This window comes from Pristiophorus japonicus, chromosome 1, assembly GCF_044704955.1.
Source record: "Pristiophorus japonicus isolate sPriJap1 chromosome 1, sPriJap1.hap1, whole genome shotgun sequence".
Taxonomy (NCBI): Eukaryota; Metazoa; Chordata; class Chondrichthyes; family Pristiophoridae; genus Pristiophorus; species Pristiophorus japonicus.
The window spans coordinates 344,112,025-344,126,956 of NC_091977.1; the positions used below are offsets into that span (position 1 = coordinate 344,112,025).

Here is a 14,932-nt window from a genome sequence, read left to right on the forward strand (position 1 = left end):
CAGCATAGAACCCAAAGCTCAAGCTTGTGTAGTTCTATCAGAACAGCTGTGCTGTAGGCCAGCAATTAAAAAATCTTTTCAGTGACACGAGCAACAATATTGTACTTTGTATTATGCAGTATTTATTGGTTGGCTAAAATCAAAAGCTGATCCCAGCTTAATGTACAAAATGAAAGGTGTCCCACTGATGAAAGACGTTTTACTATTGATTATTGAAGTAACATTAGCTGTGTAACTGAAGCATGCTAAGGGAAATAAGATATAGAAAACCATACAGCTTCTATACTTTTAGACTTGAGTGCGAGATCATATTTCAACTGAGCAGGGTTTATCTAGTAGAATCTGCAATAAAGGAATTGCAGTTGTGTATGAGAACAGGATTTATATGCATGAGGAATTGTCACCTCTTATCCGGCACTGGCTGTATAAAATGATGTAATCTCTTAGCTGATTGGCTGCTGAGCACCCAGTGAAGGGAGAAAGGGTAAAGATGCCGGAATAAGCCTCTTGTATTCATGGCGAGTATTTTGAGATGGGGATGTGAATTGATTGTTATTGGAAATTGACTTACACTTGGTCATGTGATCTATTGGGAGCTTCTCGCATGAGAGGAATTGACAGCATTTTTTTTAAAAAGGAATGAGACGGCTGATTTGCAAGAGGATCTGTGCCTGTAAGTTGCAGAATCTGGGTGGAAACGGCAGAGAGCTGGTGACACAAAGTGGGAGGATGTGTAGGCTGGAGCACATACAAAAGCAGCAGAAACAAGAATTTGCTTCACGAGTGCATTTTGGCATTTAAAGCAGGATTTGAAATGTAAATAGAATAGACTGGTATGCAGATTTACTCCAGTCTGGGTTGATATATAGGATGCAAAAGGCTTGATTAATGCTGCTTCACCAGGGTGGGTATTTTTTTCATTTTCATTTTACAGTCACACTGGTCATGAAAATCAAAGTAATAATTGGTATTGATTATTTTTCTCAATGGGACTTGAAATGATAGCTGGTTATTCAAGGTTTACTGTAGCTTTAATATTTTGTGTGCTTTTTTTTTAAAAAAGATAAAAGCTTTGATGATGAGGAGTCTGTGGATGGAAACAGACCATCAGCCAGTTCTACATTTAAGGTATCTGCTACGAAGAAAATGGGAAGTTCCATCATTGGTGGCAAAAGATCAGCCTCTGCACCCGGATCTAAATCAGGTACAGTGGGACCGGTGGTCTTTTTTAAAAATTGCTTTTAATAATGTGACTTGTCTTTCAAGTACAGATATAATTTGCATGAATATTGAAGGAACAATTTATATTTCTTTTGTGAGGAAGATGAAAAAGCGAATAATCATCTGTTCAGTTTATTTTTCTAAAAATATTTCCTTGTATTTGATGAGGTACCTGAACAACCAGATATGACTTTCACAGGGATAGATGTTTGAAGATATTCATTCTGTAGTTGCTGGGAATGCTGTGTGAAGAAAATGTAGTGTACTAACCAGCATTAAATTTCCTGAACCTTATAAAGAAGTGTGATCAGCTGAATTGTACCTCTTATACTAAATCAAATGCTAATGCAGTATTGACTTAAAGGGGAAAGAAAGTGAAGATGTATTTAATCAAAATAGTGCCCTTTTCATAGATGTTTTTTTAATATAAATTTTCCAGCTGTTCCTTGTGTCCCTTGAGTCGTATCTCCCTCCCTGCTAGGTCACGGCAACAATTTCAGTTTTGGAGAGCATCTTTGTGTTTCTCGAGTGGTTCCACAGTATAGAATGTGAGGCCTAACTTCAAACTGGCCTGTGGGCCTCTCTGAAGCCTAATTGGCCCTAGAACACCATGTCACAAGCTGGGAAATTTGTATGGTGTCCTGGGTTAGCTGGCAGCTGGGTGGTTTCATTACAAAAAACGTGCGCATCAACTTCATAGTGGCCACAGAGCCACTCTGGAACTGACACACCTTGGTTAAATCATGCCACAGGCATGCAAATTTGCATGGATTTCTCGGTCAGCATGCTCCAGAGCATCCTGTAGCTGATTTGAAGTTGTGACTCCCTTGTTTGTAGTGGTGTTGCTCTGTGATGCTCCCTGTAATTGACATAATCGGAGCATTTTAGGAAGGAGGAAGACACTAATGAAGTGTCTCGTCCTCGACTGAAAAATTGCTGTTTTTTTTCCAGGACGGAAATCTCAACTAAGAACATAATTTATTTCTTGGAAATATAAGTCCCCAACCCTGTCCACGTTTTGCTTCACTATTTACATCAATGTGAGAGCACAAAGGAGTTTGCAGTGCCCACTCATATATTGCTGTAGTGTGAAGGCATTTTATGTATGTGTTCGCAGATATACGTATAATTGAATGCAGGTGCAGAGCACTGCTTTTCGCTGTTAATACTTTGAACCAGTACAAAGCTGCAGAAGGTGGTCAGCATTTTTGGTGTTTGAAAATGTACACCACCGTTTCTGATACACTCATAATAAAGGATGAAACTGAGTACTGTGAACACTGAGCAAGTGTGAACTTAGCTCTTTTAATAAGACTCTAGAGTCCAGGTACCTCGTGTGTGGCCTGCTTATATACGTTGCTTCAAAGGGATGCTGGGATTCCTTGGGACTCAACAGGTAGGCCCTCTGGTGGCAATGTGATACCGGTTGCAAGGGGTTAAATACATAACATCACTCCCTTGTAAAGTTAATAGTACACTTATTTACAAGGTGAGACGATCTGGGGCTTTTCGCTCCCTTGTTGATCGTCTCGGTCCAAATGTGGGTGTGGGTGGGTTGGTTAGTTCTTCACTGGGCTGCTGGGCAGCCGGCCTTGCCGGGCTGCTGGGGATGGTGAGTTCGGCTTCGTGGTCAACCATGAGGTCGGTTACCACATGTGTGTGTGTGTGTGTTGGAGGGTCAAAGTTGGTGGTGTCTTCTTCGGGTTGTTCGTAGCTGTTGGTGAACCGCAATTTGATTTGGTCCAAATGTTTTCTGCACGTTAGTCCATTGGCCAATTTGACCTGAAACACCCTACTCTCCCCTCTTTGGCTATGACCGTGCCAGTGAGCCATTTGGGACCATGTCCATAATTGAGTACAAACAAAGGGTCATTGACTTCAATATCGCGTGACAAATTTGCGCGGTCATGGTACACACTTTGTTGATGCCGCCTAACCTCCACGTGATCATGGAGATCAGGATGGACAAGAGAGAGCCTTGTTTTGAGCGCCCTTTTCATGAGCAGCTCGGCTGGGGGAACCCCGGTGAGTGAGTGAAGTCTGGTGTGGTAGCTGAGCAGCACTCGGGACAGTCAGGTCTGCAGGGAGCCTTCTGACACGCGTTTCAAGCTTTGCTTGATGGTCTGAACTGCCCGTTGTGCCTGGCTGTTGGATGCAGGCTTGAACGGGGCAGATGTGACGTGCTTGATCCCATTGCAGGTCATGAATTCCTGGTAAAACACGGCCCATTGTTGCTGACTAGGACATCTGGCAGGCTGTGCGTGGCAAACATGGCTCGTAAGCTTTCAATGGTGGCCGTGGATGGGCTTACAGACATTGCACATTCAATCCATTTTGAGTAAGCATCCACGACAACCAAGAACATTTTGCCTGGGCCCGCATAGTCCACGTGGATCCTCAACCACGGTTTGGAGGCCACGATCACAAACTTAGTGGTGCCTCTGTGGGTGCATTGCTCAGCTGAGAGCAAGTGTTGCACTGGCGCATGCATGACTCTAAATCTGAGTCGATGCCGGGTCACCACACATGGGATCTGGCTATGGCTTTCATCATTACAATGCCTGGGTGGGTGCTGTGCAGTTCACAAATGAACGTATCTCTGCCTTTCTTGGGCAAGACCACGCGATTACCCCACAACAGACAGTCTGCAGGGACATTTTGTCTTTGCGCCTGTGGAACTGCTTAATCGCCTCCTGCATCTCTGCTGGGATGCTGGACCAGCTCCCATGGAGGACACAGTTTTTTTTAACCAAGGACAGTAAAGGATCCTGGCTAGTCCAGGTCCTGATCTGGCGGGCCATAACGGGCGACTTTTCGTTTTCGAATGCATCCATTACCATGAGCAAGTCCGCAGGCTGTGCCATTTCCACCCCGGTAGTGGGCAATGGTAGCCAACTGAGAGCATCAGCACAGTTCTCTGTGACCGGTCTGTGGCAGATTACATAGTTGTATGCCGACAACGTGAGCGCCCATCTTTGGATGCGGGCAGAGGCATTGGTATTAATCCCTTTGCTCTCAGAGAACAACGATATGAGCGCTTGTGGTCAGTTTCAAGCTCAAACTTGAGGCCAAACAAGTAATAGTGCATTTTTATTACCCCATAAACGCACGCCAGAGCCTCTTTTTCAATCATGCTGTTGGCCCTTTCGGCCTTGGACAAACTCCTGGACGCATAAGCGATCGGTTGCAAAATCCCCGATTCGTTGGCGTATTGTAACACACACCCGACCCCGTATGACGACGCATCGCAAGTTAGCACTAATCGTGTACAAGGGATATACAGGACAAGCAGTTTGTTTGAACACAACAGATTTCTGGCTTTCTCAAAGGCAGCCTCTTGTGAATTCCCTTATACCCAGTCGTCTCCCTTGCGCAGTAGCACATGTAGGGGTTCTAGCAGGGTGCTCAACCCAAGTAGGAAATTACCGAAATAGTTAAGGAGTCCCAGGAATGACCGCAGCTCCGTCACGTTCTGTGGCCTCCGTCTTGGCGTCGGTGAGTCTGATGCCATCTGCTGCGATTCTTCTTCCCAAGAACTCGACCTCCTGTGCCAGGAAAACATACTTCGAGCATTTCAACCTGAGTCCCACACGATCCAACCGACTAAGAACCTCTTCCAGATTCTTCAAGTGCTCAATGGTGTCCCGACCTGTAACCAGTATGTCGTCCTGGAAAACTACGGTGCGAGGAATCGACTTTAGCAGGCTCTCCATGTTCCATTGGAAGATTGCCACGGCCGACCGAATCCCGAACGGGCATCTGTTATAGATGAACAGACCTTTGTGCATGTTGATGCAGGTGAGGCCTTTCGAAGACAACTCCAACTCCTGCGTCATGTAGGCCGAGGTCAGGTCCAACTTGGTGAACGTCTTCCCTCCAGCCAGGGTCGCAAATAGGTCATCTGCCTTGGGTAGCGGGTACTGGTCCTGCTGCGAGAAATGGTTAATCGTTACTTTATAGTTCCCACAAATTATGACTGTGCCGTCCTCTTTGAGTACCGGGACAATCGGACTGGCCAACTCGTTGAATTCCACCAGCGCGATGATGCCTTCTCGCTGCAGCCTGTCCAGCTCAATTTCCACTTTCTCACGCATCACATATGGTACCGCCCGTGCCTTGTGGTGGATGGGTTGCATACCGGGAACCAAATGGATCTGTACTTTCGCCCCCGAGAAGCTTCCAATTCTGGCTCGAACAACGATGGAAATCTGCTCAGAACCTGGGCACATGAGGCATCGTTGACGGACGAAAGCGCTCGGATGTCGTCCCAGTTCCAGCGGATTTTTCCCAGCCAGCTTCTGCCAAATAGTGTGGGGCTATCCCTTGGCACGATCCACAGCGGGAGTTCGTGTACTGCTCCATCATAAGAGACTTTGACTTCTGCACTGCCAATTACAGGGATTAAGTCCTTAGTTTGGTGTGAATGGGGCTAAGCTTGGGCCTGTGTGCCTTGTTGCACCACAGCCTGCCGAAGGCCTTTTTACTCATTATGGACTGACTCGCACCCGTGTCCAGTTCCATAGATACTGGAATTCCGTTCAGTTCAACTTTCAACATTATTGGTGGGCATTTCGTGGTAAATGTGTGCACCCCGTACGCTTCTGCCTCCTCGATAAGAGTCTCCAATTCAGCCTGATCCACAGTGGATCGATCTTCCTCTGCAACGTGGTGGTTTGCAGGGTCTGTAGGGTTTGCAGCTCGCCTGCACATTCGCTGGAGGTGTCCCATTGTTCTGCAGCCGTTGCATGCATAGTGCTGGAAGCAGCATTGATAGGCCCAATGATCACTTCCACAGCGCCAACAAGGTGTTAACTGCCTCGCATTAACGATTGATGGCGGACTCTGGGTCATTTGAGGTCGTGCAGTAGCAGCCGGCGTATACATTCTGCCATGTATATTCCTGCTCGAAAACGACGTTACTTTGTGCACAGTACTGGCCGAAACATCTTTGCTCTGCAAAATCTGTTTGGTGTTGTCGCTGTTGGACATAAATGTCTGGGCTATCGTTATGGCTTTGCTTAGATTCGGAGTTTCAACAGTCAACAGTTTGCGAAGGATTACCTCATGGCCAATGCCCAGTCCAAAAAGGTCTCTAAGCATTTGTTCTAGGAATCCCTCAAATTCGCAATGTACTACGAGGCGCCTTAGTTCAGCGACATAGCTCGCCACTTCCTGGCCCTTCGATCGTTGACACGTGTAGAGCTGATATCTCGCCATCAAAACGCTTTCCTTAGGATTTAGGTGCTCCTGCACCAGCGTACACAATTCTTCATAGGATTTAGTTGTTGGTTTTACCGGAGCTAGAAGATTCTTCATGAGGCCATAGGTTGTTGCCCCACAGACAGTAAGGAGGATCGCCCTTCATTTGGCAGCGTTCTCGTCTCCTTCCAGCTCGTTGGCCACAAAGTATTGGTCGAGTCTCTCCACGAAGGCCTCCCAATCATCCCCTTCTGAGAACTTCTCCAGGATACCAACTGTTCTTTGCATTTTCACGCGGTTGTTTGTTACCTCGTCGCCAATTGATACACTCACAATAAAGGATGAAACTGAGTATTGTGAACAATGAGCAAGTGTGACCTTAGCGCCTTTAATAAGACTCCAGAGTGCAGGTACCTCGTGGGTGGCGTGCTTACATACAGTGCTCCCAAGGGATGCTGGGATCCCTTGGGACTCCAACAGGTAGGCCCTCTGGTGGTCAGGTGTCATGCAGGTTGCAAGGGGTTAAATACATAACAGTTTCCATTTTATTAACTTTTTTCCAAATTGCTGTATTTGGTGCACATTATTCTGGGTGTCACCTCTCAAATGCCTTTGTTACAGGCCTATTTTACTGTAGCTTTGCCATTTCTTTGACAACCAAGATACTCGAATACTACTACCAAAAGTATATAACATACAGTACTGTACTTAGGCTTGAAGCAGGAATTTTGTCTAAAACTACTAGTTCTGACATCACAACTGCTAGTTGTTGCACACCTAGCTTTTGATTTTTGTTTGGAAAATAGGGTCCATCTGTGATGTTCTCTGTGGAATATGATTGATTTATGGTTAACCTTTTGACCTGACGGACCAGTTAGATACCTTCCTGTACAGCGACAATTTGAACCAACTTCAGTTCTGACCTCTGCCCTCTTCATGACTTTACCCTTCCTAAACTTGGGTTGCAGGTTTTGTTGTTCTCTACTTCTTCCCACTTCCCCATATACTATGCGCTTCGCACATTTACTTTCATATCCTTCATCTGACTTGAGCTTCAAATCTAGCTTGAAGCTGTTATATTTCATTTTACTTGTTTATAAAAGAAACACTTTGCATAGGACTCGAGCCATAAATTGGCATAGAATATGAAAAAGTCAGTGGAACTGAGAGTGGATGCATAGAGGGAAACCTGGAATAAGAAAGAGAGGACAAGACCTGGACAACATTCAGGCTTGGACTTATAAGTGGCAAGTAACGTTCGCGCCACACAAATGCCAGGCAATGACCATCTCCAACAAGAGAGAGTCTAACCACCGCCCCTTGACATTCAACGGCATTACCATCACCGAATCCCCCACCAGCAATATCCTGGGTGTTACCATTGACCAGAAACTTAACTGGACCAGCCATATAAATACTGTGGCTACCAAGAGCAGGTCAGAGGTTGGGTATTCTGTGGCAAGTGACTCACCTCCTGACTCCCCAAAGCCTTTCTACCATCTACAAGGCACAAGTCAAGAGTGTGTTGGAACACTTTCCACTTGCCTAGATGAGTGCAGCTTCAATGACACCCGAGGCTCAACACCACCCAGGATAAAGCTGCCCGCTTGATTGGCATCCCTTCTGCCACCTTAAACATGCACTCCCTCCACCACTGGCACACTGTGGCTGCAGTATGTACTATTTAAAAGATGCACTGCAGCAAATCGCCAAGGCCTCTTTGGAAGCACCTCCCAAACCTTCAACTTCTACTGCCTAGAAGGACAACGGCAGCAGAAGCATGGGTATAGAAGCATAGAAACATAGAAAATAGGTGCAGAAGTAGGCCATTTGGCCCTTCGAGCCTGCACCGCCATTCAACAAGATCATGGCTGATCACCCACCCCAGCACCTCCCCCCCCCCCCCCCCCCCCCCCACCCCCCCAGCCGCAAGGACCACATCCAACTCCCTCCCGAACACATCCAATGAACTGGCATCAACAACTCTCCGCGGCAGGGAACCCCACAGGCCCACAACTCCCCGAGTGAAGAAGTCTCTCCCAATCCCAGCCCCAAACAGCGCCCCCCCCGGCTCCGGACCCACCCAACACCGGAAACACTCCCCCCGCACCCAACCCGTCCCGTAGGTACACCATCACCTGCACAAGTTCCCCTCTAAGTCGCACACTATCCTGACATGGTAATATATCACTGTTCCTTCATCGCTGGGTCAAAATCCTGGTACACCCTCCCTAAACCACTGTGGGAGTATCTTCATCACACGGACTTCAACGGTTTAAGAAGGCGACTCACCACCACCTGCTCAAGGACAATCAGGGATGGGCAATAAATGCTGGCCTTGCCATTGACGCCCACAACCCAGGAATGAATAAAAAAAATCAGTCAGAGGCCTGGAAGGAGAAACATGATCATTGAGATGAGTAAAAGAAGAAAATGTGGAGAGAAGGTAAATTTAAAAAAAAATGAGAAGAGGGACAAAGTGAGGAGAGAAGAGAAAATAAATGAAGGAACTGGAAGAAGGGAAACAATCTGAAGCAAATGATAATTAAGTCTCTTTTAAAGAGGAACTTATCGTAGGGGCGTGTTGATGAGTTGAGTGAGCACTGAATATACATATGTTCCTAATTTGATGTTGTTTGCCCTATCAAACTGATGACATGAAATTCATAGTGCAAGGGGGAAATACTTTATTAAAATTGTAACAAGTAATCCCAAATGTTTGTTTTGTAAATTAATCTTGGGTAATGTTTCAATTAGTATGGCTTCAATTTCTTCTTAACAATTGCCCAGCACAATTTCTCACCAACTGTGACATGTTCTATGTTCTATTAAGATTGATCTCATATTTTTGTATTTGACAGCTCTTCAACTTGTCCAAAAGTTTGTTGCACACATCCTGCCATGCATGAAGTCCCATTCAGCTATCACCCCTGTCCTTGTTGACCTATATCTACTCCCGATCTCCCAGCAAATCAAATAAAAAAATTTTCATCCTCATTTACAAGTTCCTTCAAAGCTGCACCTCACCCAAGGCTCAAGTTTCAGCTTGAGTTGCTTCTATTTTTTTGGAGCAACTAGTTTAGAATGGAGTATCTTAGAAATTGCAATTCTCAGCATTTAGTTTGCTCTAATTCTAGTGAGTTAGAATAGTTTTGTTTTATAACAGTTTTTTTTCTCAAAAAGGGGTGTTACCAGCCACTTACGCCTGTTTTGCAAGTTTAGGCAGTGAAAACTTACTCCAAACTAACTTAGAATGGAGTAAGTGTAAATTTTTGTACGCTCAGAAAAACCTTGCCTACACTTTATAAATTAGGCGTAGCGAATGAGAGATGTGGGGGAGGGGGGAGAAGTTTACAAGCATTAAACACTTCACTTTTACAAATAAAGAGCCATCATCAATAATAAATGATAAATAAATCAATAAATCGACCAATAAATCAATCAAAAAAAATTTTTTTTTAAATCAATCAATGAATAAAAAATTACGCTTCTACTCACCTACTGCAGCATCGGGAGCCCTCCAACAGCGTGCTGGGACGGGAGCCCCCCCAGGAGATGACGGTCGGGCAGGCCCCGCCGCCGACCAGCACTTCGGGTGGGGCCCCGCCGCCGACCAGCACTTCGGGTGGGGCCCCATCGCCGACCAGCACTTCGGGCGGGTTCTGCTGCGACACCGAGGACTTGGGGCGGGGCCCGCCCCCAGCAGTCGACGGACCGCCGACCAGGACTTTGGGCAGGCACCACCGAGGACGCCACTTCGGGTGGGGCCCACCCTCAGCGAGATGCCGGGCCCCACCACCGCCGAGAACTTCGGGTGGGGCCTGCCCCAAGGAGATGCCGGGTGGGCCGAGTGGAAGAGGTAAGTACTGTCGGGCCACTCGGTCCGGGATAGGGGCGACGTCTCTTCAGCCAGGGATAGGGTCGTCGCCCGGAGACAGGACACAATGGGAGGACCAGGAGCTACTGCGCACGCGCTCAGCTGCCGGCACAGTTTTTGGCGCAGGGCTATAGCTCCGCTCCCAGCAGCTCCTGCTGCGCCACGCCGAGCTGGAAACAGTCCTACAGATATCGGAGAATCGCGAGGTAAGTATTTGGCACTTTTTCAGTTCTACAAATTAGGCGGGCCTCTCCGATGTGCACCGTTCTAGCGGGGGTCCGAAACTTGAGCCCCCTATTTCTGCAACTTCCTCCAGCCTTATTATTCAGTCCTTATTTTTTGGTCCACTGATTCTGGCTGCCTGTCAATCCCGTTACTATCGTGGCAGGGCATGAAACTGTCTGGACCATCTCAGACCCTCTCACTTGATACATCTCCCCTTCCATTTAAAATAAAATCCTCCTCAAAATCTGTTTCTTAAAATGTGCCTTCATTCATCTTCTAACTCTTCCCTTTCTGCTTACATCTGTTTTTTTCTGAAGCACTGTCGGGTATTTTGTAAGTGCCCTGCAAGTTCTGGGTTTAGGCGTGCACTGCGCATGCGCCTAAACACCGCACTTGTGATCGTAAAAAAAAAGTTTGCATTTGACCTACTCAACTCGTCACTCAACTCGTGTCCCCGTCTTGCCCTTTTATTTTAATTTAAAAAAACTGTTTACCACATTTACAATTATAGAATAGATATTGAGCAATTATCTGCAATTTGCCATTATGGAATGAAGATGTTGGTTTTCAAAATGGATGCAAATTGTTATCGTGTGATATCTATGCCATATGATGTAACCTATTTACTATAAGATCAGAATCACTTGAATGCAGTAGTACAGCGGAGGAAATATTTGATTGCACACTTGCATGTCCTTGATCAATTTGGAGATCCCTTTTTGTTAATATATGCAGGATACATGTGGTGCACTATCTGTCCTCGTTTTAAGTTGATTTTTAGTTGCCTACAGCATCATAGATATGCACCAAAGTTGTATTTGAATCCTATTCAGATAAACTGCGTAGAACAAGTAGGATTTATATTAATCTGCTTCATCCAATGAGATAGCGTCCTACAAATAATGAAATAAAAACAGAAAATGCTGGAAACACTCAGCAGGTCAGACAGTATCCGTGGAGAGGGAAATAGATTTAATATCTCAGGTCAATAACCTTTCATCAGAATAAGTAATAATGTCCATTTTGGTGAAGATATTTTTGGGGGGAGATTTTACTCAAGTCCTCCAGAGAACTGTTCATCAGAGGAATTAATCCAAAACAAATCACTTGCCACTTCTGTTAGGTATAACTACATTGCAGCTAGTGCAAATTGAGATTCTCCAAAGAGGAAGAAAAAATATCAAATGGAGGTTACTGACTTGCACCCTTTATATTTGAGGCTAATTAGGATCATAAGAAATTTGTAGTAAAGTTTATTTTACATGTAATCATCACATTAAACACTTATTCAAATTTACTCTCAGTGGTGTGTGTCCTGTCTCATTGGATAACATGGCGAAGAAATTTGAAACCTGCTACTTGATTTTGGTGAAGTTGCAATGCAGTCAGGATGGGAAATGTGCTGTTATGGACCATAGTTTCTTGTTTTAATATCAGCATTCTATCAGTACTGAACATACAGAATGTAATTGTTATATTTTTGATCTTGGTTGAAACAGATGGATAGCTTTTATACTACAGTGTGCTGAATATAAGAACTAACTGTTTGCAGGTTCGTGATGTTGAAAAAGGAAAGCCACGATTGACTAACAGAGAGTCGCTCACGTTTTTCTTGACCAACTTGATTGGCAGTCACAGCTGTCACAATTCAACACTATTTTCAGGAATTAAAGAAAAATAGTGTTTGATATAGCAGGGAATTGTATGCAGATGCTACCATTATTCAACGTTTTTTTTTATTGGTGCCTGTATTTTATAGTTTCTTGAACACACTTGAACATTTAGTTCAACTTAACTCTATTTATTTGGGAGATCTCAGACAGCCATGTGGAGCTTAAGATGGTGATCCTTCACAGACCCCCTCAATACAGCTCCCTATACCTTCTAGCTAGAGGGTGCTATACATTATATCGATCCCTCCGAGCTAGAGGGCGCTATCCATTATCTTGTTACAGTGCCCAGAACACAAATGACAAAATTAATCAGATATGTGTTGTACAGGATATTTATCCAGTGAGCAGACATATTGAATTTGATATTGCAGTCGGAGGCTTCCCGCAGATAAATGCCCACAATCTGCAAGAAAAGTACGAACCTATCTGGTGCCTCCTTTTCTTTGGACTCTTGCAGTCCTAAACCTGCAAACCTGCATGAAGGCCCACGTATTCCAGGGATGCGTGCAGTTCGCAAGTATTTTTGGGATCACGAGGGCCGGGCCAACCAATTAGAAAGGGGGGATTCCCATTATGCTTATGGGGATTCCATTTACGTGCGGAATCCCCATAAGCATAATAGGAATGACATAAAAAACACTTTCACGCAACCTAAATAAAAATAAATCACGTTTAAAATTGATTAAAATACAATTTCATTAAATGTGTAAAACAAAAATTTAATAAAAAATAAACATTTAAACATTTTTAAAGGGGCCAAAAATAAACTAAATTAATTTTAAAGGTTTTTGGAATGTTTAAAAAATGATTTTAATTATTTAAACACTTACGCTGGTATAAGAAGGCTCATGCCTGCTTTTACCAGGCGTAAGAGTTTTGTGGACCTTCGCTGGGCAGATAGCCCATCTCTGCCAGCAAATGTCCCTTTCTTACGTATGCAGATGATCTGTCAAGCTGAAACTTGACAGATCGCAAGTTTCGGGTTTTCATGCATGCGCAGCGCTTAGAAGCCATAGGCCCCATAAAATCCGGGCAATTCGTTACAGATAAAGTACTGGAGATACTCGAATTCTGAAACCAAAAGCTGGAAACATACAGGTGTGGAGAGAATGGTCTATGTTTCAGATACTCAATAAGAGATGGGCAGGTATATTAATGCAATCCCTGGGGATCAGCTTCATGGCTCTTCTCTACAGGGCCTCAAGCACTTGAATGTTTATTTTTTTTCTTGGTGACCAGAACCCGACGTAATATTCAAGATGCAGTCTGACTAGAGCTACAGAGTTTGTTCATGAACTCATTTGACTTATATTTTACTGTTTTAGCTACATGGTTCAACATGCTATTGGCAGTGTTGATGCTGCTCTGCATTGGTTGGCTATGTTTCGCATTGAGCCCACTAAGACTCCTCGGGTTCTTTTTCAACTTCATCCTGAGCTATTTCTGCACAATTCAGGGAGTGTGTGTGTTGCCTATTTTTAGTTGCTATGGGCTAGACTTTTGCGTTCTTATCGTTCAATTACCACCCTATTTAGTGCCTATTTTAATGTTTTCATTGCCTTACTGCCCAGTTTTAGATTGATAAGCAAATTTGCGCCCATACATCACCCGATTACCGCCGGCGGTATTTTTGTGTTCAAATGATCGCCGGCGGTAAATTCAGCCGTCCACCCAGTAGATGCCATCAATTTTCCTTCCTGGATGTTGTGCACCATCTGTTTACCGCCCGGCAATATTTTCGGACTTTAAAAAAAAAATCGCCCGCCCACTATCAATGTCACTATGAAAAGGGTGCACTTAAGTGCCCCTGACCCAGTGATGTGGACGCTATTTTGTAATCCGAGCTAAAGTTAGATTAAATTGCAGGTTAAACTTAAATTGTTTTTGTGCATTTTATTGTTTTAAGGGAATACTTTCAATTTCAGGGGTTTATAAAAAATATCTGCTTTAATTTGAGGAGAGATTAATGAAATTTGATTAATTTTTAAACAATTTGCAGTAAATTTACCTTTTTAAAAAATGTATTTTAAAAAAATGGGGCCTGTAATTTCTCAGCCAATGCTGGCTACTAATTACATGCTGCAGAGTGCAGCTGGAAGAAGGTTTATTCAAGAGCAATATGTGCCCAAAGAAAGAGGTGGCAGACTGCTGAGGAGGAGGAGGCCTTACCCACAACACATTTACAGGGATAAGCGATCATACCTGGACTTTTCTGAGAACACGTGATTTAGAAGTCTGCGCTTCCGAAAGGAGGTTGTCAGTGAGATATGCCAGCTCATTAAGGGAGACCTGCAGCCTACCAGCACCATCAGAACCGCTCTGCCCGTTGAGGTTAAGGTAACTGCGGCACTTTCATTCTATGCATTGGGTTCCTTTCAGTATCAGCTGACGATATTTGCTGCATCCCTCAGCACGCCACACATTGCTGCATTCGGCAAGTGACACAACCGCTTTACGCACAAAGGTTTGACTTTATAAACTTCCCAGTGACCAGGGAGGCACAAAGTAAAAGGGCTGTGGGATTCTCGAGAATAGCAAACTTCCCTAAGGTACAGGGTGCAATAGACTGTACGCATATCGCCCTGCGAGCACCCTTAGAGGATGCAGAGATGTTTCGTAACCGAAAGGGATTCCACTCCCTGAAGGTGCAGCTCGTTGTCGACCACAATCAAATAATCATGGCAGTAAATGCCAATTTTCCATGCAGCATTCATGATGCACACATCTTGTGTGAGAG

At 44.6% G+C, this 14,932-nt stretch overlaps 1 protein-coding gene across 6 annotated transcripts in view; it reads left to right on the plus strand.

The window, feature by feature from the left end:
* The window catches only part of LOC139273284 (CLIP-associating protein 2-like), a 650,606-nt gene that overhangs the window by 205,767 nt on the left and 429,907 nt on the right, over positions 1–14,932 (plus strand). For all 6 annotated transcript variants that reach the window (XM_070889996.1, XM_070889987.1, XM_070890014.1 and 3 more), the window contains exon 8: positions 1,064–1,204. In XM_070889996.1, the coding sequence (XP_070746097.1) occupies positions 1,064–1,204 (141 nt within the window). The remainder of the gene's footprint in view (positions 1–1,063; positions 1,205–14,932) is intronic.